General features: G+C 33.4%; 1 protein-coding gene across 2 annotated transcripts in view; it reads left to right on the forward strand.

The window, feature by feature from the left end:
* Positions 1-1,056: 1,056 nt before the first annotated feature.
* senp6a (SUMO specific peptidase 6a) overlaps positions 1,057-24,154 on the forward strand; it is a 44,601-nt gene continuing 21,503 nt past the window's right edge. Inside the window, exons 1-7 of one of the 2 annotated variants that reach the window (XM_059355819.1) lie at positions 1,057-1,180; positions 14,576-14,669; positions 16,213-16,276; positions 18,630-18,736; positions 19,799-19,951; positions 20,928-20,948; positions 23,757-23,827. In XM_059355819.1, the coding sequence (XP_059211802.1) occupies positions 1,147-1,180; positions 14,576-14,669; positions 16,213-16,276; positions 18,630-18,736; positions 19,799-19,951; positions 20,928-20,948; positions 23,757-23,827 (544 nt within the window). In that variant the 5' untranslated portion in view covers positions 1,057-1,146. The remainder of the gene's footprint in view (positions 1,181-14,575; positions 14,670-16,212; positions 16,277-18,629; positions 18,737-19,798; positions 19,952-20,927; positions 20,949-23,756; positions 23,828-24,154) is intronic. The other variant, XM_059355820.1, reaches the window with a different exon arrangement.

Here is a 24,154-nt window from a genome sequence, read left to right on the forward strand (position 1 = left end):
ATTATTATTATAACAAGTATTATAAATATAATTGTTGTTATTATTATTTAAAATACTATTGTTTTTATAAATATTATCATTATGATTATTATCATTATGTTCATGTTTTCTTGAATTTTCTTGAATATTAAAGAGAAAAGCTGCATTTAACTATTATTATTATTTATAAATTCATTTAAAGTTTCCCTTTATTTCTATGACTTAATTTTTCTAAATTATCTCCAATAAAAAAAACATAAATACATAAATAAAAACCTTTTTTTTTTTTGTATGTACGGTATGTATTTCTTTTATTGTGAAGCCTTAGCTTCGGCGGTTGGTCGGTGCTCCCGGTAAACTTTCCCCTTAATTATTATTATTATCATCATCATTGTTATTATTATTATAATCAGTATTATTAATATAATAGTTGTTATTATTATTTAAAATATTATTGTTATTATAAATATTATGATTATTATCATTATGTTCATGTTTTCTTGAATGTTCTTTAATATTAAAGAGAAAAGCTGCATTTAACTATTATTATTATTATTTATAAATTCATTTAAAGTTTCCCTTTATTTCTATGACTTCATTTTTCTAAATTATCTTCAATGAAAAAAAATCTAAATACATAAATAAAAAGCTTTTTTTTTTGGTTGATTTCTTTTATTGTGAAGCTGTGGGACTGCTCCCGGTAAACTTTCCCCTTAATTATTATTATTATTATTATTATTATTATCATCATCATCATCATCATCATCATCATTAGTAGTATGGTTATTATTATTATAATGTTCTAATTTTCTTTAATATTAAAGAGAAAAGCCGCATTTAACTATTATTATTATTGTTATTATTATTTTTATTATTGGCATTATTATTATTATTTATAAATTAACTCTATTTCTATGACTTCATTTTTCTAAATTATCTCCAAAAAAAACCCATAAATACATAAATAAAAACCTTTTTTTTTTTTGTATGTACGGTATGTATTTGTTTTATTGTGAAGCCTGAGCTGTGGGACTTCCGGCCGTTGGTCGGTGCTCCCGCTAATCCTTCCCCTCCTGTTGGACCGGATCAGTCCGCTCCGTAGAGCCGCTCCGCTGCTGCTGGTCCCCGCTGAGCTCCCGACCGCCTCCCGGAGGATCATGGAGTAAAATGGCCCACAACCACCGCAGCTTGTTCTTTGAAGGTAAGCCGTGACAGGCCGCCGCTCCTCCGGCTGCCATCTTACCCGCTCACGGTGCTCCGGGTCCCCGGCAGGTTTTCGGCCCCTCCTCGGGCCTTGTAGCGGGTCAGACGGACCCTGGTGTCCCGGTCCGGTCCGGAGCTCCATAAACCGGATCTGGGGGATTTTTTTTTTTTTTTTTTTAAAGCTGAGTGTGCAGGGTGAGGGCTGGATGTAGCGGGCCTTCAGCCTCTGCTAGGCTGTTAGCCTCCACACAACCTTTATACAGCACAACAACATGCACGAGCGCTTTAATAACAAACATTAGAACACTACAGAGGAACCCAAAGGTTCTCTAAACCAGCATGGTAGCCTGTTAGCTCCAGATGTTAGCATGCTAACATGAGAAGATGAATTGTAAACACAAGTGTGTGTGTGTCATTACTCATGGTGCAGACAACTTTACAGGCTGGAGCCTTTTAAACCAAATATATACAATTAATAACCTTTTATTAAGGCCCACAGACAGAAAAAGAGCTCAATAACTGGGTTAAAATGTCATTAGTGTCTGATAAACCTAAGAAAACAGTGAGAAATAACAACTATACTGTCCCAGACTTAAACTAAACCTAAAGTTTTGTATGTTATACAATATGTCCATATTTTGGACAACGATACCACAATAAAAACAGCATTAAAAACGTTTTATTAAGGCCCACAGACAGAAAAAGAGCTCAATAACTGGGTTAAAATGTCATTAGTGTCTGATAAACCTAAGAAAACCATGAGAAAAAACAATTATACTGTCCCAGGCTTAAACTAAACCTAAAGTTTTGTATGTTATACAATTTATCCATATTTTGGACAACGATACGATAATTAAAAGAACATTCAAAATGTTTTATTAAGGTCCACAGATAGAAAAAGAGCTCAATAACTGGGTTAAAATGTCATTAGTGTCTGATAAACATTAGAAAATAGTGAGAAAAAACACTTATACTGCCCCAGACTTAAACTAAACCTAAAGTTTTGTATGTATAAATTGTATGTACAATTTATCCATATTTTGGACAACTATACCACAATTAAAACAGCATTAAAAACGTTTTATTGAGGCCCACAGACAGGAGGTAAAGATGTTAAAATATGCTTTAATATTTAACTTTTGCATAAGGAATCAAAACAATCAGGTGTCGGGCTGCAACCAAGTTAACTATTATATCATGTTCCTTCTAGAATATTCTAATTTGGTCTGCTAAACATCAGAAAACCATGAGAAAAAACACTTATACTGTCCCAGACTTAAACTAAACCTAAAGTTTTGTATGTTATACCATATATCCATATTTTGGACAACGATAAAACAATTAAAACAGCATTAAAATGTTTTATTAAGGTCCACAGACAGAAAAAGAGCTCAATAACTGGGTTAAAATGTCATTAGTGTCTGATAAACATAAGAAAACTGTAAGAAAATAACCACTACACTGTCCCAGACTTTAACTAAACCTAAAGTTTTGTATGTTATACCATATATCCATATTTTGGACAACGATAAAACAATTAAAACAGCATTAAAAATGTTTTATTAAGGTCCACAGACAGAAGAAGAGCTCAATAACTGGGTTAAAATGTCATTAGTGTCTGATAAACATTAGAAAATAGTGAGAAAAAACACTTATACTGCCCCAGACTTAAACTAAACCTAAAGTTTTGTATGTATAAATTGTATGTACAATTTATCCATATTTTGGACAACTATACCACAATTAAAACAGCATTAAAAACGTTTTATTGAGGCCCACAGACAGGAGGTAAAGATGTTAAAATATGCTTTAATATTTAACTTTTGCATAAGGAATCAAAACAATCAGGTGTCGGGCTGCAACCAAGTTAACTATTATATCATGTTCCTTCTAGAATATTCTAATTTGGTCTGCTAAACATCAGAAAACGATGAGAGGCTGGAGCCTTTTAAACTAAATATATACAATTAATAACGTTTTATTAAGGCCCACAGACAGAAAAAGAGCTCAATAACTGGGTTAAAATGTCATTAGTGTCTGATAAACATAAGAAAACTGTAAGAAATAACAACTACACTGCCCTAGACTTAAACTAAACCTAAAGTTTTGTATGTTATACAATTTATCCATATTTTGGACAATGATACGACAATTAAAACAGCATTAAAAACGTTTTATTAAGGCCAATAAACAGGAGGTTAAGATGTAAAAATATGCTTTAATATTTAACTTTTGCATAAGGAATCAAAACAATCAGGTGTCGGGCTGCAACTAACTATCATGTTCCTTCTAGAATATTCTAATTTGGTCTGCTAAACATCAGAAAACCATGAGTAAAAACACTTATACTGTCCCCGACTTAAACTAAACCTAAAGTTTTGTATGTTATACCATTTATCCATATTTTGGACAACGATACAACAGTTAAAACAACATTAAAAAAGTTTTATTAAGGCCCACAGACAGGAGGTAAATATGTAACAATATGCTTTAATATTTAACTTTTACTGAAGTTATTAAACAAACAGGTGTCGGGCTGCAACCAACTATCATGTTTCTTTTAGATTAATGTAATTTGGTTTTGCTAAACTTTAGAAATCAGTGAGTTTAATTCAAAATTAAGCTCAAATCAACTAAGTTAACTACTATATCATTTTCCTTCTAGATTAATCTATTTTCTTCCTGCTTAAACATAAGAAAACAGTGAGAAAAAACAAATACAGTGTCCTAGACCTTTCTCCACATCCAGCAGTTGTAGGGGTCTAAATCAAAAGCTTAATTCCTATATGATATATCCATATTTTGGACAACGATACGACAATTAAAACAGCATTAAAAACGTTTTATTAAGGCCCACAGACAGGAGGTAAAGATGTAACAATATGCTTTAATATTTAACTTTTGCATATGGAATTAAAACAATCAGGTGTTGGGCTGCAACTATGTTAACTTTTATATCATGTTGCTTCTAATTTGGTCTGCTAAATGTAAGAAAACAGTGAGAAAATACATTTGTAGTGTCCTAGACTTTTCTCAACATCCAGCAGTTGTAGGCGTCTAAGTTAAAAGTTGAATTCTCTGTACGATATGTTCATATTTTATACGATACAACAATTAAAACAGCATTAAAAACGTTTTATTGAGGCCCAAACACAGAAGAAGAGCTCAATACCTGGTTAACATGTCATTAGTGTGTTCAGCTGCAGAGGACAGCAGGTAAAGATGTAACAATATGACTTAATATTTAAATTTTGCATAAGGAATGAAAACAATCAGGTGTTGGGCTGAAACTAAGCTAACTATTATATCATCTTGCTTCTATATTAACCTAATTTGGTCTGCTAAATGTAAGAAAACAGTGTGGAAATAAAACAAATACAGTGCCCTAGACTTTTCTCCACATCCAGCAGTTCTGGCGTCTAAATCGAAAGTTTTATTCACTATATGGTTTATCCATATTTTGGACAATGATGCAACATTTTTCTGATATGATGGTGTCTGCCACGATGTGATTTCAATTCAATTCAATCTCAGTATCGTCTCATATCGTATCAGATTTCTCACACTGTCTGTTACTTTTAAATCAACTCACAAAAGGCAACTACAATCTGATTTGACTATTTTAAAACTGTGTTTTTCTGACATTTGAACAAAAAAACAATCTATTCTTTTTAACTAGAGTATAAAAGTGTAAAAGAGAATAATTATAAAGTGGGAGTTTCAATCTGGAGGCGTATCATAAAAGATAAAGATCTGTATCGAGGACTTTGCATCGAGCAGATTGGATTATTTGTCACTGAACTGACAGCAGAACTGATTTGACTCCTCACAGGTTAAAGACTTGTGCATCAACAACATTTTTGCTATTACTTGGTGCATTGGTGTAAATATAAATGATGATAAAACCTTTATTTTCCTGTAGTATTCTGTGGTAATAGTGTAGATTGATCGGAAATAAATAAACAATAAACAATATTATCGTCATTTTAAGACCGCACTATGCCATCGAAATACCCTTTCAAAGTGAACTTCTCATTCTTAATATACAGACTTTGGTATTGAAATATGAAAACAACATCCTAAAATAAGAAAACAAACAAAATCGGTAAATAAAATTGACTCTGTAACAAAAAAAATGCACTTTAATCATAAAAATAAGGGCAGAAGTCTTAACAGCCATTATACAGGTGCATCTCAATAAATTAGAATATGATAGAAAAGTTTATTCATGTCAGTAATTCAATTCAAAAAGGTGAAATAACACATTATATATGGATCCATTACACACAGAATGAAACATTTCATGTCTTCATTTATTTAATTTCTTCTAATTATAATGATTTTAGCTTACATTTAGACCTAGAAATTCAGTGTCTCAAAACATTTGAATATCACAAAAGACCAATTTTAAAAAGTATGTTTAATATGTAAACTGAAATGTGTCCAAATTACAAAAAATGTAGGAAAAAATTGGCCAAAAGAAGAAATTTTTTTAAAGTTTCTGTGGGAACGGCATACAGTTTATAACAACATACATTTAATTAATTTTAAAAAGTCTGTTTAATATGTAAATGTCCTCTGAAAAGTCTGTTTGACTTCTGGAAATTTACTTTTATATCATATTCTAATTTATTGAGATTCATCTGTACATTTTAGCATATTTTTAGTCTTTGATCAGATTTTTATTAGTCATTTAAAAGCACAACAACTCCAAATATCCTCCTGTTATAAATCCCAGAGGATATTCAGATAATAAAACCACTTGTTTCCAAAGTGGTCCTTGTAGTTCATTTCCCTGAGCTTCCTGTCTGCTCTGCTGTTTATTTCTGCCTTCTCTGTGGTTAAACATTGGTCTAAATGTAAATGTGTCTGTAAACACCACAGAGACACGACCTTCATATTGTTGTTGTTGTGACAGGTTGAGTCTTATCTCACAATGTCAACAACACACAGAAATACTGTGTGTTTCCACGGCGATAATCAGATCGGCTCCAAAATTCACTGGTTTCTTCTCAGCCTGTCACCTAAAAAACACATTTTATAGGACGATATATTCTCCCAGAAACTATCACGATAAACGATAGTTGTTTTAACTTTATAACCATATTAGAGCATAATAAGTTCATCCTTTTCCACAGCAATGAGTTTTTAAATCTCCAGAATATTTAACATTGGAATTGAAATGTGTTTTTGTGTCTTTTTTAGTAATTTTGTGTCTTTTTTTTGGGTCATTTTGTGTCTTTTTTTAAAGTAATTTAGTGTTTTTTCAGTAATTTTGTGTCTTTTTTTTTTAGTAATTTTGTGTCTTTTTTGGTCATTTTGTGTCTTTTTAAGTAATTTAGTGTTTTTTCAAAAATTTTAACAACAAGCACCGGACACTAAAAACTGTTCCTACTGTTTGTTTAAAAGTAGTGCAGTAAAAATACAGATGTTTTCCCTGATTATCATTTTGGCCATAACTGTGCAGCTCTAGCTCCTTGTAGAGGAAATCACGTGTTTGATTAACTCAGCTATTCTCAACCTTGGGGTCGGGACCCCAATTGGGGTCTTGAGATGATTTCTGGGGGTCGCCAAATAATTTTGGAAGTCAGCTCTGTCTCCACTGTGTTAAAGTGTTCGTGTGTTTTAGTCTTTATGGTCATTTTGTGTCTTTTTAGGTCATTTTGTTTCCTTTTGTTGGTCATTTTGTGTTTTTTCTGGTCATTTTGTGTCTTTTTTTGTCATTTTGTGTCTTTTTTTGGTCATTTTGTGTCTTTTTTAGTCATTTTGTGTTTTTTCTGGTCATTTTGTGTCTTTTTTTTAGTCATTTTGTGTCTTTTATGGTCTTTTTGTGTCTTTTTTGGTCAATTTGTGTCTTTTTTGGTCAATTTGTTTCCTTTTTTGGTCATTTTGTTTCCTTTTTTGGTCATTTTGTGTATTTTTTTGGTCATTTTGTGTCTTTTTTTGGTCATTTTGTTTCGTTTTTTGGTCATTTTGTGTCTTTTCTGGTCAATTTGTGTCTTTTTTGGTCAATTTGTGTCTTTCCTGGTCATTTTGTGTCTTTTTTGGTCATTTTGTGTCTTTTCTGGTCATTTTGTGTTTTTTCTGGTCATTTTGTGTCTTTTTTTGGGTCATTTTGTTTCTTTTTTGGGTGATCTGAATTGAGATTGTGTTCAGTGAGCGGGGGTCGCAGACAACATGCATGTTAAATTGGGGGCCGTGACTCAAAAAGGTTGAGAACTACTGGATTAACTGCATGTTTCTGACTCCCTGACTGAAGGTTCAGAGCTGCTAGGTGACGTCACGTTAGAGTCAAAGTTCTCTCTCCTCTCGTCTGGGTTCAGTCTGTTTGGATAAATCTAGTGTGTATCATCAGATCCTCCATCATTGATTTCATCCTGCAGGAGAATCTCCTGTTGGTACTATAAATGAGTAGCTGCAGCTCAGCAGGGATCTAAACGTCCCCTCACTAACAGTCTGTTGTGATTTATGGAAGCTGGAAAGTGGAGCATGAATCTTCAGCAGACTTTGACTGTGTGTGTGTGTGTGTGTGTGTGTGTGTGTGTGTGTGTGTGTGTGTGTGTGTGTGTGTGTGTGTGTGTGTGTGTGTGTGTGTGTGTGTGTGTGTGTGTGTGTGTGTGTGTGTGTGTGTGTGTGTGTGAGCTGCAGGAGATTAGAAGCAGCTTTATTTGGCTGGTGCAGGATTGAACGGGGCAGAAAATCGCTCTGGGATCATAATCTGATGTTTGATTCTCAAACTTCTGAAGATTAGTCGTCTCGTCGTTTAAAAAGCCCTTTAAAGGATCATTTTCTAAAAACAGGCAGCAGGTTTTTTTCTTTATTTATAGTCTCATCTCTTCAGTTTTTCTGCTAATCCTCTAAACCAGCTATTCTCAACCTTGGGGTCGGGACCCCAATTGGGGTCACGAGATGATTTCTGGGGGTCGCCAAATCATTTTGGAAGTCAGCTCTGTCTCCACTGTGTTAAAGTGTTCATGTGTTCATGTGTTTTAGTCACTTAAAGTCTTTTTTTGGTCATTTTGTGTGTGTTTTTTGTCATTTCGTGTTTTTTTGATCATTGTGTGGTCAATTTGTGTCTTTTTTTTTGCCATTTTGTGTCTTTTTTTGGTCATTTTGTGTCTTTTATGGGCATTTTTTGTCTTTTTTGGTCATTTTGTGTCTTTTTTTTTGCCATTTTGTGTCTTTTTTTGTCATTTTGTGTCTTTTTTTGGTCATTTTGTGTCTTTTTGGTCATTTTGTGTCTTTTATGGGCATTTTTTGTCTTTTGGTAATTTTGTGTCTTTTTGATCTGAACTGCGTGTGAGATTGTGTTCAGTGAGCGGGGGTCGCGGTCAACATGCATGTTAAATTGGGGGTCGCGACTCAAAAAGGTTGAGAACTACTGGGCTAAACTATGTCTGTGAAGATTATAAGGACATACTTTATTAAACTACATATATTTCACTTTTATATGAATGAACAATATAGCCATAATGAGGCACAATTCATTGTTTTGTGTTAAAATTATATTTTTAAACATATTTTTGATTCACAAACTCATCACCGTAATGCGTCCAGATAAAAAAATGTCATGGTTTCCCTACACTTGTATACATTAAATATTGAATAACCTTAATAAAAATAAATACACATTTGTTTAAAAATGTATAATTTAACAGAACATAATGGTTTTTAACCCTTTATTGGACGTAAAATTACCAAAAAAAGATACAAAATTACCAAAAAAAAAGACGTAAAAATGACCAAAAATATGTAAAATTACCAAAAAAAAGGTGTAAAAATTACCCAAAAAAGACGTAAAAATTACTTAAAAAAGACGTAAAAATAACCAAAAAAAGACGTTAAATTACCAAAAAAAGACATAAAAATTACCACAAAAAGATACAAAATTACCCAAAAAAGACGCAGAATTACCAAAAACACGTTAAATTACCAAAAAAAGACGTAAAATTACCAAAAAAAGATATAAAATTTTCATAAAAAGACGTAAAATTACCAAAAAAGATACAAAATTAGAAAAAAGAAACAAAATAACCATAAAAAGATGTAAAATTACCATAAAAAGATGTAAAATTACCCAAAAAATATACAAAATTACCCGAAAAAGACGTAAAATTACCAAAAAATACAGCTGCAGTGCTTGCCAAGGAAAAAAACAACAAAAAAAGTTTTTATTTTTTATATAAAAATGTGTTACGGTAATGAATTTTGCTCACAGTGTCTCTAAAAATGTCAGAAAAAATGTAAATAGATTATACATTCATATTAAACGGTGACTTTAGATTGTATATGTTATAAAGGGTCAAAGAAAATATGTATTCAGTGCTCTTGGATGTTTGCTCTGAGCTGCACCATGTTGATGAGAATCAGCAGGAGAGACAGAAACGTTGAAATGTGAATCAGGCTTGTAGAGCAGAAAGAGCTGCAGCTTTAAGGCCTGTACGTTCCCCTCGTGTCTGTGAGAAATGACTGTTGGAGATGTTTACCTGCTGGGCTGGCAGCCAGATGGATAACAAGCATTAGCATGATGATGCAGCTGGAGTTTGTGAGGTCACTGGGTTTACAGCAGCAGAATATAAACCAGAATAGACCCAGTTACTGACTCTGTGGAGGAAGTTTCACTTTTCAGATGTGCCACATGTCAATTTATAAAAGCTAAACAATTACATTCATAGAAGAACTAATTAAATAGAAAAAAAACTAACAAAAATAAGCCTTTTAAATAGTTCTGTAAGACAAAACTGCATTCTAGTGTTGAATTTAAACACTTTTGACTCTTTGCATTGTTTGTAGTATTAAATATACAAATTTAATAAACTTTCAGTAGGAAACGATAACTGGATATTTAACTCTACTGCTCCTCCGCTGGTAGAAATGTGTTGTTAGTCTGATTCAGTCTCTTTAAACGCTCCTGCAGTCTGAACTGAGGGTTTGTTTACACTGCACGGGGGCGGAGCCTCATCAGCTGGGGGAGAGATGGACTTTATTCCTGCACTGTGATTGGCTGTTTTGTACCACTGAACATAGAAAGTCTTGGTGTATTTCTGCTTCAGACTTCCCTGCAGAATGAAGGAGGTTATTATTATTATTATTATTATTATTATTATTATTATTATTATTATTATTATTATTATTCAGCAGATTACAGATGTTTTATCATCAGTCGTTACTCCAAAACTGCTGCACATGAACGCACCGTCAGGCTTCAGTCAGTCCACATGTCAACTCTACACACTCCTTAGAGCAGGGGTCTCAAACTCGTGGCCCGCGGGCCAATTGTGGCCCTCGTGATGATATTTTGTGGCCCCCACCTTGATATGAAAGTTTAATGTGAGTTTTATATGAATGGCACTTTACTGTGTTGTGTGAGGAAGGTCCCTTTAATTACTTTTTTTGGTCATTTTGTGTCTTTTTCAAGTAATTTTGTGTCTCTTTTTGGTCATTTTGTGTATTTCTTTGATCATTTTGTGTCTTTTTTTGGTCATTTTGTGTCTTTTTTTAGTCATTTTGTGTATTTTTTTGGTCATTTTGTGTCTTTGTTTTAAGTAATTTAGTTTTTTTCTGTCATTTTGTGTCTTTTTTGGTCATTTTGTGTCTTTTTTGGTCATTTTGTGTCATTTTTTAGTGATTTTGTTTTTTTTTTGGTCATTTTGTGTTTTTTTTAAAGTGATTTAGTTTTTTTTTTGGTCATTTTTATTCTGCCTCCAGCGGCCCCCAGGTAATTAGAGTTTGAGAGCCCTGCCTTGGAGGAATAAATGAACACATGAATTAAAAAGTCTTATTGTAAAGCAGCTCTGGATGCTCTGGAATCCAACTTCTGCTCTTATAAATGTCGGTTGTGAGTCTGCTGAGCAGCGTGTCCTGCATGCTGCTGAACAGATGAAAACAGGTAAACAGAGAGTTCCTCTGTGACCCTGAACACTTTTAGCTCCAGAGGCTGTCGGGGGTTTGACCTTTGACCCTCCATGTTTCTGTTTGTACTGGCTGGCTGTTGGTTCCAGCCCACAGAGGCGTTTTCTGTCTCCTCTCCAGTCTGAACTCACAGTAGACGCTGGTTAAAGTGTCTGACATGCTGTCCTCTAATCAGCAGCGCTGAAGTCCAGTCACACTCTACCAGGTCTGTGTTTTGTTATTTCTAGTCTCCAAACTGTGTTTTTGAGATGAAAACATACGTGAGAAGTAAGACAAGCAGGAAACAAACGCTCCAAGTGTTTTTTTGTGCTGATTTGCAGCAATAAAACAAAGAATAAAAGTAAAATAAGGGTTGGAGGTGCTGTCGTTTCCACACATCTTGACTTTTTAGATGGTGCAACAACAGCTTTGGTGCTATAGAAAATGCAACTCAAACAGTAAAGTTCTTATAAGTTCCCGACTCCTGAACAATGTGGCATTTTTGAGACGGATAATGATTATAGAAGGAAATTATTTTTGAGCTGGAAACGTTAAAAAAACGTATTTTGCACCGATATGACAATGCAGAGCTACTCAGAATGATGCTTTCGTAAACAAATACTGTACTTCTTAAGGAATATTTAACATAATTATTATTATTATACATTGTACTTACATTGACATTCAGTCACCACATATATAATCATACGTTTAGTAGAAACAGTTTTCATATATGTGCAAATCAGACAAACGTATATACTGATACAGATAGTTACCAACCTTTCTATAGACCCTTTCATGGTGCCGTTTCATGCCGGGACATAACAAAACAAGCCACATGCTAACTGTCCACATGGTGTCCGCCGCTGATCGTAAACAAACCGGCATCACTTACTGTGCCAAGTGTCCGGTGCTTGTTGTGAACAAATCGATTAGTTGTTTGGTCAATAAAATGTATAAAAATATCAATGAGTGTTTCCCAAACCACAAGATGACGTCCTCAAATCTCTTGTTTTGTCCACAAACCAAAGAGATATTCAGTTTATTGTCATAAAGGAACAAAGAAACCAGAAATATTCACAGTGAAGAAGCTGAAATCAGAGAATTTAGACTTATTGTCTTAAAAAAAAACAACTGCTCAAACCAATTATTTGATTATCAAAATAGTCGACGATTAATATAATAATTGATTATTGTTCGATTAATCAAATAATTTTTGCAGCTCTAACATACACACTGTACTGGCTAACTGTTAGCCTATTAGCACTGAGCTACTGCGCAGTTCAAGTTTTCGGACAACATAAATACTGATACTGATAAATATCAATATGTCTCTAATGGGACACTTTCAGCTGATAATATATTCCTCTTCCTCTAGTCTCTTGTTCCATCTAGGGATGCAACAATATATCAATCAGTGATCCACAATCTAATATTATCCATGCAAAGTAAACATATCCACGCCCTTATTTTGAAATTCCCACTATATATACAGTTCTGTGCAAAAGTCTCATGCAGGTGTGAAAAAGTCTCTGGAAGAATTGATGCTGTAATGAAAGAAACAAGTTTTATTAAACCCAGCAGGGATTTTTCTATGGTTTGGACCATTTTAATCATTTCTAAAACAATCAAAATGTTAATATTAAGCAGCAGATCTGTGTAATAACACATGGTAGTAATTGTTTTCGATCAATTTATTATGCACAATTCCCAAAGTAGTAAAACTGTCCATAATAACCGATGAGTCCTATGCATTACTTTAGAAATAAATCCTATTTTATAACAATCTAATATTATCGATGCAAAGTAAACATATCCACGCTCTTATTTTGAAATTCCCACTTTATATACAGTACTGTGCAAAAGTCTCAGGCAGGTGTGAAAACGTGTCCAGAAGAATTGATGCTGCTTTGATTTGATTTAGATTTTTATTCTGTTCACTCACTTTGCATTTTGTTAATTGAAATAAAAATAAAAATAAACTTAACAGTTGTATTTTTGAACAATAACTCTTATTTTACAGCTTTTCACAGCTGCCTAAGACTTTTTCACAGTGCTGTATTAATTGTTTTTATTGAACAGGGACTTTATTTAAACCTTGCATTAGTTCAGGAGCTCATTAGTGGATGATGATTTGCAGCATTCATACAAAAATACTTTTTTTGGATTGTTTTAATGAGCAAAAAGATCCATAAAGGTCCATTTTTCATTGATGCACAGTGGATTTTTTCACTTTTTTGACATATTTAGACACTGATGGGAGACTAACACTCACCTTTAACCCCAAAATAATAGAGAAGGTGTTTGTGTTTGTGGGAGAAATTGTCACCAGTGATCTGTTTTTCATGCAGGACTCTTAAAGTTTGGTGAATTCTGTATTCTCACAGAGACTTAATGCCGTTTTTTAACACCCTGAAGTTCAGATTTAATTGTGAAAACATCTTTATTCTTACTCTCATGTCACAAAGCATAGCACAAATCACTGGTGCTGTAATAATAATCTGTATATCTACAGAGTGATATCTGTATTATCTAACTGAGCTATTCTCAACCTTGGGGTCGGGACCCCAATTGGGGTCACGAGATGATTTCTGGGGGTCGCTAAATTATTTTGGAAGTCAGCTCTGTCTCCACTGTGTTAAAGTGTTCATGTGTTTGTCTTTTTGGTCACTTAATGTCTTTTTTTGGTCATTTTGTGTGTTTTTTAGTCAATTTGTGTGTTTTTTGGTCCTTTTGTGTCTTTTTTTGATCATTTTGTGGTCAAGTTGTGTCTTTTTTGGTCATTTTGTTTCCTTTCTTTAGTCATTTTGTGTCTTTTTTTTAGTCATTTTGTGTCGTTTTTTGGTGATTTTGTTTCTTTTTTGGGTAATTTTGTGTCTTTTTTAGTAATTTTGTGTCTTTTTGCTGATTTTGTTTCTTTTTTGGGTAATTTTGTGTCTTTTTTGGTAATTTTGAGTCTTTTTGGTCATTTTGTTTCCTTTTTTTGGTCATTTTGTTTCTTTTTTGGGTAATTTTGTGTCTTTTTGCTGATTTTGTTTCTTTTTTGGGTAATTTTGTGTCTTTTTTGGTAATTTTGAGTCTTTTTGGTCATTTTGTTTCCTTTTTTTGGTCATTTTGTTTCTTTTTTGGGTAATTTTGTGTCTTTTTGTTGATTTTGTTTCTTTTTTGGGTAATTTTGTTTCTTTTTTGGGTGATCTGAACTGTGCGTGTGAGATTGTGTTCAGTGAGCAGGGGTCGCGGACAACATGCATGTTAAATTTGGGGTCACGACTCAAAAAGGTTGAGAACTACTGGTCTAACTGACATCATGCAAACTGACTAAAAGAATCCGTTAAATAACTCTGCAATCAGACACTTCCCTGCAGTGACATGAGAGTACGGTGTCGTTAATAGAAAGATGCTTTATGCAGATGAATATTTTCAGAACCAGCAGGAAGGTAGAGTTCTCCTGCTGGTTTTTCTGCCCGTGTGCTGTGTGTTGACGGTGTTTTATCCGCTGCAGCCCTGGATAGATCAGACACCAGGCCAGATGGAGGCTACAAGCACAACTGGAGCTTTTCTCTGTCTGGTGACAGTGAAGAGGAGAGGAGTCATGAGTAAGCACTTCAGAGCTGCACTGCATCACCACACACACACACACACACACACACACACACACACACACACACACACACACACACACACACACACACACACACACACACACACACACAGGAAAACACCTCAGAGCAGCTGCTCCCGTCTGGTTAAATACGCTCCGGCCCTTTAAGAGCAGCAGGACAATAAATCACCTCCGTTAGTTAGTTTACCTGGATTATAGAAATCCATCATCAGGACAGAAAACAGACAGAAACATGCAGGGGAATTACTTTTGATGCACCTTTTTTGAAGTGTTTCAATGCTTTTTTGCACATTTAATCAACTTTTTCATATAGTAAGCCTGCAATTGATTATTATTCTCTTTTATTTATCTGTTTTCAATCACTTTTTTAGTATATACAATTTAGAAAACTGTCAAAAAGTCCATAATAACCTAAAAAAAAGTCCATAATAACATTCGTATTGTCTATTTATAGACAATATGAATGCCAGAGTTTTTATTTCTTTGCACTTTTCAAATGATTTAAAATGCTTTTTTTACACATTTAATCTAAGTTTTAATATATTAAAGCTGCAACTTACGAATATTCTCTTTTATTATTCTTTTTTTCAATCATTTTTTTTGGATATAGTAATTTAGAAAACAGTAATAATGTCCGTAATAACTGGCGGGTGCTATGGATAATCATCTAATCATCTTTATCATCTTAAATCAATTATATGTTGTATATATTATTTAAAAAAGTGTTATTTTCAGAGAATATTCTAATGGAAAAAGAAGTTTAATGTCCAAAACCCCAGAAAAACATCCAGAAACATGCAGGGAAATTAGTTTTGATGCACCTTTTTTACGTGTTTAAATGCTTTTCTGCACATTTAATCTAAGTTTTAATATAGTCAATCTGCAATTAATGATTATTCTCTTTGTTAATCTATTTTCAATCATTTTTTTTATTATATACAATTTAGAAAACTGTCAAAAATGTCCATTATAACCAGCGGGTGCTGTGGATAATCATCTGTTTATAGACAATATGAATCTTTGCATCCGTAAACCAATTATATGTTGTGTCTTATGCATGTCTTATAAGGAAGTATTATGTTTAAAAAAAGTTTGGTTTTTTTCAAAGAAAATTGGAATGAAAAATGTTATTCTCCTTATATTGATCTGTTTTCAATAATTTGTTTTCAAGGAAGTTTCTCATGCAAAAGAGTTTAAATGTCTTGTTTTCTTTGATCAATATTCCAAAACCCCAAAATATTCAGTTTATAATGATATCAAACTGAAAAGCAGCAATCTTTTATTTGTTAGTTTCTCCTGATAAATTAATAAAACAAGTAATTTCTGACCACAATCTGTGTTCATATAACTTCATTGCGGGCATCTTCGTTTCTTTGCACTTTAAAAAAAAAATGAAGTTTTTTTTTTACAGATTTAATCTAAATTTAAAATAGCAGGACTAATTCAACTAATGATTATTATTATTTTATTAATATTCACAAACATGAGTGTGACCATAATGTGTGTGTGTGTTTCAGTGCGAGCGTGGTGAGCGTGGAGGAGATGGAGCGCCAGCAGAACTCCTCCCCGGAGGACAAGAAGGTACAACTCTCTCTCTCTCTCTTTATTCTCTCTCTCTCTCTCTCTCTCTCTCTCTCTCTCTCTCTCTCTCTCTCTCTCTCTCTCTCTCTCTCTCTCTCTCTCTCTTTATTCTCTCTCTCTCTCTCTCTTTATTCTCTCTCTCTCTCTCTCTCTCTCTCTCTCTCTCTCTCTCTCTCTCTCTCTCTCTTTATTCTCTCTCTCTCTCTCTCTCTCTCTCTTTATTCTCTCTCTCTCTCTCTCTCTCTCTCTCTCTCTGTTGTCTCCCAGTGGGCCCTCGGGGCCCCTGGCGGCCCTCAGACAGCTCTGGGGTCTGGGTGGCGCCTGAGGAGCTGGAGGCTGCAGACTGACTGTCTGGAACCGGCTGCAGGGAGTTCTAGTTCAAAGATGAAGCTTCATAAGAAGCTTTAACACAGGAAGCTATTATCTCATCATATCTTCTTACTAAAGGGTGAAAAAAGCTCCAAAATCAGGCTGAATTATGACATCTTCACAGGGCTCACTTGATCTGTGACCTCTAGATATCTGAATGAAAATGCTCACAATCCTGTCGTTAAAATTGTATAATTATTATTATTATCATTATTAGGGCCTCGGGGCAATTGCACCGAGCACTGGTCCCATACAGCAATATCTGTAGGGACCAGTGCTGCACTACTGTTATACTGTGGATTTCTTCTTCTTCCTCTTGCGGACGCAATTTCGTCCTGCTACTAGTCCTACAACTTGAAGAGTTGCAGGACAAATTATACATCAGAACGTGCGGTTTGATCAGGATCGGTGTGCTATTACTTTTCTCTACAGAATACGAATTTTTCGCGACGTAAATCCCTGTTCAATGACCATGATCATTTTTGGAGAAATTCTGAGATTATAATGGGTGTGTATTGCACGGAATGTTGGTGTCACAGTGTGTGACATCATCACCAGAGTGTAGAGGGAGAGAAAAAACTGTCAAAAAATAAGTTTGAAAACTGCGCTCCAGGCCGCAAATTCCACTCTACAGAAATAATTTATACATAGAAACGTAGGAAAATTAGTCTTCTCACTCACAATCCAAGGAATCTTCTGATTAAAAAGAGATTAAATGTCTTGTTTTCTCTGATCAACAGTCCAAAAATATTCAGTTTATGAAATAGAACAGAAAAAAAGCAGTAGCTCACTTTTTATTTGGCAGTTTTTCTTGATGAATCAATTAATGAAACAAGTTTTATTAAATCCAGCAGGGATTTTTGTATTGTGATCTTCAATGTCTTACTGTGATATTTTTGAGAGATTTCTGACCATTTTTTATCAATTCTAACGTGGTAAAAATGTTCAAATTAAGCACCAAATCTGTGTAATAAATGGTAGCAGTCGTTGTTTTTAATCAGTCTATTATTATTATTATTATTATTATACACAATTTCCAAAATAGTAAAAAAAAATTCCAAGGAATTTTCTTGTGAAAAAGAGACTAAATGTCTTGTTTTCTTTGACCAACAGTCCAAAAATATTTAATTTCCAATTATATAAAACAGAGGAAAGCTGCAAGACCTCACTTTTTATTTGGTCATTTTTTCTGATAAATAAATAAAACAAGTTTTATTAAATCCAGCATGGATTTTTCTATGGGTTTGACCATTTTTATCAATTTCAAAATTGTCAAAATGATTAAATTAAGCTCTTAATCTGTGTAAAAAATGGCAGCAATTGTTTTAATCAATTTATTATTAGACACTATTTCTCTTGGGCTTTTTTTTTTTGGCAATTTTCTTGCAAAAAAATAGTTTAAATGTCTATTTTCTTTGATCAGCAGTCCAAAAATATTTGGTGTATAATGATAGAAAACAGAGAAAAACAGCAAGAACTCACTATTTATTTGGTCGTTTTTCCTGATAAATGTATAAAACGTTTTTAAAAAGTTTTTGAAACAAATCACAGCACAGATTGTTCTGTTGGTGTCTTAATGTGGTATTTTGGAAGGATTTGCACCATTTTTATAATTTCCAAAATAGTATAAATAAGCACCAAATCTGTGTTAAAAAAAAGAAATAAAAAAAAAAAAGAATCGTAGCAATTGAAAAAATTCTGCAGCAACTCATAAGACATCATTAAGCATAGGGGATTAGGGACTTAATATAGTCATATCATAATGTTTTAAGGGTTTGTAACTCTAAATTTTTTAAAATGTGAAGCAAAACACAGTGTTTATTACAGATTTATGAGCAGAACAACTGGAGCTGTGTCTCTGAAATCAACAGTTTAACATTCCCCAATAATAAAATCTCCTGTAATAGATGATGTGAAGCGTTTGATCTTGTCCTGATGATCTGATGATGATATTTATTATTAATATTGTGTGTTTTGTCTCCAGTCTCCAACTCTTCGACACTTCACCTCCTCCGACCCTTTGAGAACGTATGAAAACCGGCCAAATAATCACATGAGGCCTCTCAACAAGCTGGCCCCCAAAAGGCTCACGTACGTTTCTCTCTCTTATATTTATATTTATATTTATATTTATATTTATATTTATATTTATATTTATATGAGTTCTGCTGCTGCAGACGTCTGGATGTGACAATGTTCAGGTGGTTTGGAAACATAAACAGACGAGATTTCAGTCAGAAATGTGGAAAAAGTGTTTCAGGCCAAAACCTTCTGTCCTGTTAGAGGTGATTTCATGTCTCTATAAGGACATTCATCCTTAATATATCATAATAAAACGTGTTCTCTGGTAACTAATATAACCACATAAACAATTTAAAAAACCTAAACAGAGCCTCTTTGGTTTGATCCAAAGTGTAAATGTTATAAAAACACAGTTCAGCTGCTGCTTTTTACACGTTTCAACAGAAGGGATATTAAAAATGATTGATATGATGTATGTTTTTATATTGTTTTGATGACATCATGTTATCACCCAGCCTTACTGCAAGTAATTTATTAGCTCACAAATTTATTTTTTTGTGAGAATATACATTTTCTCACATTCTCTTTTATACATTTATAAAAAAATGGAAATTGATTTTTTAAAAATAGTTGGTTTTTTTTCACACAATATTTAAGCAATTTTTATTTGTTCATCATGTAGCTCCGTTTGAATCCAGTGATGGGAATATTTATAGAAACAGACACATAAATAACAACAATAATACCTTTATTTATAGAACACTTGATTGAAAAAAAAAACCCCACTTCAACTAGCTTTACAGGCAGTTCTAAGTCTTATAAAGTCCACAAATAAATGAAGCACTTGCTTAACAAAGTGGAAAATGAAGATAAATAAATGAATAAATAATAATAAATAAAATAAAATAATAACCAGACTTAATAAAACGGCAGCAACATTTTTAATTTGAAGGTAAAATATTTTAGATATTGTTCTGGATGCCTCACTCAGAGATTATTTGAGCACTTTAAGTTAGATATAGATAATGTTTGACTACCCTGTTAAGTGTTCTTTACTGTGATTAATTATAATAACACTGTAACCTGACAGTGTCTGTGTTTCTGACTGTTTTCTCTGTGTTTGTGGTGCAGCGAGGTCCCTCTCACAGTAGCAACGTCCTCCCCGATCCCCAACAGAACCAACTATTTCATCATCAGTCCGGCTCCTTCGCAAGGAATCGTCTTACAGGGACGACACTTCCAGCACGCACAGATGCCCTCCGCAATAAGGAAACCAGTCCAAAGGTACAGGGGACACAGTCTGGTCTGGGCTCTCTCACCTCTCATCTTTACTATGCATCAGGATACATGTGGGAATGTCGCAATGCATCATGGGACTTTTCCAGAACTTTGAAATCATCACCAAAAAAAAAGACACAAAATGACAAAAAAAAAGACACAAAATGACAAAAAAAAAGACACAAAATTACTAAAAATGACCAAAAAAAGACACAAAATGACCAAAAAAAGACACAAAATGACCAAAAAAAGACACTAAATGACTTAAAAAAGAAACAAAATGACCAAAAAAGACAGAAAATGACCAAAAATGATTAAAAAGACACAAAATGACTAAAAATTACAAAAAAAAGACACTAAATGACTAAAAAAAGACACAAAATGACCAAAAAAGACACAAAATGACCAAAAATGATTAAAAAGACACAAAATGACCCAAAAAAAGACACGAAATGACTAAAAAAAATGACCAAAAAAAGACACAAAACGACTAAAAAAAGACACAAAATGACTAAAAAAAGACAAAAAATGACCAAAAATGATTATAAAGACACAAAATGACCAAAAAAAAAGACACAAAATGACTAAAAAATGACCAAAAAAGACACAAAATGGTCAAAAAAAGACACAATATTTGAATTTCATTTCTATCTGCTACAGAGGCTGAAAAATCAATTACAGAAAAACTTATTTTAAAATCACCAATCAGAGGTTTTTCCCGCCGTTTTAGTCCTAAATGGGTTAAAGGAGCGAGACGGAGTTCATCACCTGGACTTGGATCAGACTCAGCTTGTATTAGATGCACAGCAGATATTCTTTAGTGCAGATAAAAGACATTTAAACCTGGAGATAAACTCTGCCTCATTACATTCATCCTCCTGAAAGATGAAAAAAACCTTTAATTGAAGTTCAGGCTGTAAAAAACCCTGAATTCCTTAGTTCCTTAGTGAGACGTTTCTCTCTCTTGGTTTTTATCTCCCAGCAGCCTTGATTTGAAGGAAAGGTAAGAATCACAGTGGATCTCATTTCTCATTTCATGCTTCTTGTCCCATCAGCAGCGTCTCTTGTTGTGTCACTGTGGGTTTCCTTTCTGCTCATAAATATGTTGTTTGTTGTGTAAAATGCAGCTGGTGCGTGACAGAAAGCGTCTGCGTGAGGAACAGTGATGCTGATTAAATGCTCCATGAACAGTAGAAGCAGGTGTTTCTCTTCTCTAAATCACACGTTGAGACTTTAACTCCCCGTGGACTCAGGATCAACACACCGTCACTGTTTGTGCAGCAACAACAGCTGGAATTAGGCTCTGCTGAGATGCAATTTTTCATACTTTCCTGATGTTTCATCAGATAATACAGCAAATGACACTTTACACCACCTAAATACAATATACAGAGGCAAGAAAAAGCATGTAAACCAGAGGTCTCAAATTACCTGGGGGCTGCTGGAGGCAGTATCAAAATGACCAAAAAAAAACACAAAATGACTTAAAAAAAAGACACAAAATGACAGAAAAAAGACTAAATTACTTAAAAAAGACACAAAATGACAAAAAAAAGACACAAAATTACTAAAAAAGACACAAAATGACCAAAAAAAGACACAAAATCACTGAAAAAAACCACTAAATTACGTATAAAAGTCACAAAATGACCAAAAAAAGACACAATTACTAAAAAAGACACAAACTGACAGAAAAAAAACACAGAATGACCAAAAAAGACACAAAATTACCAAAAAAAGACACAAAATGACCAAAAAAGACACAAAATTACCAAAAAAAGACACAAAATGACTGAAAAAAACACTAAATTACGTATAAAAGTCACAAAAATGACCAAAAAAAGACACAATTACTAAAAAAGACACAAAATTATTAGAAAAAGATACAAAATGACCAAAAAAAGACACAAAATGACAAAAAAAGACACAAAATGACAGAAAAAAACTAAATTACTTAAAAAAGACACAATAACCAAAAAGACACAAAATTACCCCAAAAAAAGATACAAAATGACCCAAAAAAATACACAAAATTACTAAAAAAAAGACAGAAAATTACTATAAAAAGACAGAAAATTACTATAAAAAAGGACACAAAATTGTTTTAAAAAAAGACACAAATGACAAATGAATGCAGAAAACTAGGAAATCACTTGTGTTTAACGAGGCCCTAAAGTTTTATCTCCAACCCCAAAAGAAGAATCCACCTTTATTTCACTGAAGTTAAACTCCAGTTGTTCTTTAGTCCAGCAGAGTTTCTGCCTGCAGCCACTAATGTGAGATCATTTCTTTCTTGCAACATTATCCCCAAGACAAATCAACTTTTGTTCCACATATTTTCATTATTGTCTTTGCAACTTCTAGCCAAAAAAAAGTGCCAATAATTCCGGTCCGAGGCCAGAGAATAGTCAGCCAGACGGTGTTTTTATACCTCCAGCCTGGTCGGTTGTGTCCCGGAGAATACTTACTGTAATATTTGTATTAAGTTCTTCCAACCAGAAGTCTTTCCAGGACCTCCGGAGATGATGATTCAGCATTAAAAGCGCTCCAGCAGCTCATAACTGATTCATATCTCAGTGGAGCTGCAGCTAGCCGTCACTTCTAATCATTAAAGATCCATTCAGAGGTTTATTTCCTCAGACGAAATGTTGCACCGGACAATTAGATTCTAGTCTGCTGTCGTCTTTAATCGTCATCAGGAGGAAAATACTTTTAAATGTGAGTAAAAGAATCCAAGGCGTGTTTATATTTAACTTGTCTCTGGCTGATTATTAGCTTCTCTGTTGCCGTGGTGAAATATCTGTTATCTCCACTGACCTTTGACCCCCATCTGTTCAGCATGTTTACACTAAAACCCCAAACTTATTTCTCTCCGTGCCACAGAGCTAAATTGTTGTCCGAACTATTACTTAACGAGAAATACATAACTGATATTTCATATCAGTATATGACATCATACTGATACCAAATACAGTATACAGTGGCAAGAAAAAGCATGTAAACACTTTGAAATCTCCTTTTTTTTTTTGCATTAATTTGTCATTAAATCTGATCTGATCAATAAAAAGACACAAAATTACAAAAAAAAGACACAAAATGACTGAAAAAACACTAAATTACTTTAAAAAAGCAAAAAATTACCTAAAAAGACACAAAATTATTAGAAAAAGACACAAAATTACCAAAAAAAGACACAAAATTATTAGAAAAAAGACACAAAATTATTAGAAAAAGACACAAAATTACCAAAAAAAGACACAAAATTATTAGAAAAAGACACAAAATTACTAAAAAAAACACAAAATTATTAGAAAAAGACACAAAATTACCAAAAAAAGACACAAAATGACAAGAAAGGCACAAAATGGCTGAAAAAACACTGAATTACTTTAAAAAGACACAAAATGACCAAAAAAATACACAAAATTACTAAAAAAAGACACAAAATTACTTAAAAAAGACACAAAATGACCAAAAAATATATGTATATATACATCGTCTAAATACAATATTCAGTGGCAAGTAAAAGCATGTAAACCCTTTGAAATCTCCTTGTTTTCTGCATTAATTTGTCATTAAAGGTTCAGGTTATTGCTGCCAAACCAGTTATTAAATTCAAGGGTTCCCTTACTTTTTCCAGAGGCTTTGAGTTAAACTTAATCATTAGAAAAACGTCTCATTGAAGCCTTGAAAGTCAATAAAAGGTTCTTGAAGTTCCACTTTTATCAGCAAAAACCTTCCTCCTCATCTGCTGTGTGATGCATGTTTAATAATAATTTCACTGACTACATTGTTGTTGTTCTTTCTGCAGAAACGACTTCTCCACCACGCAGCAAGCTGTAGAAGTGGACAGCATCGTCCTCACCTGTCCAGAGATCTCAGGTGGAGTCTCCAAACACACTCAAACACATTCAGGGTGTTTTCTTTAAAGCAGTAGTTGACAAATAATGAAGCAGACAACAACTAAAACATCTCTCTGTCTGTGCATTTATATATATTTTTATATTTTATTGTTACTTTTAATCTAAGTCCTTTGCTATCAGTTTAAAGGTCCATTCTGACCTCCTGAGTGTGTAACAGTCAGCTTCAAGCCAGAGACTCCTTGGAAAGTAACAACTTGATACTTTGGGATTTGTCAGAAAAGACACAAAAAAATTACACAAAAAATAATCAAATTGACCACAAAATGACAAAAAATTACCACAAAAA

The sequence above is a fragment of the Centropristis striata genome, chromosome 18 (assembly GCF_030273125.1).
Source record: "Centropristis striata isolate RG_2023a ecotype Rhode Island chromosome 18, C.striata_1.0, whole genome shotgun sequence".
In the NCBI taxonomy this organism is placed as follows: Eukaryota; Metazoa; Chordata; class Actinopteri; order Perciformes; family Serranidae; genus Centropristis; species Centropristis striata.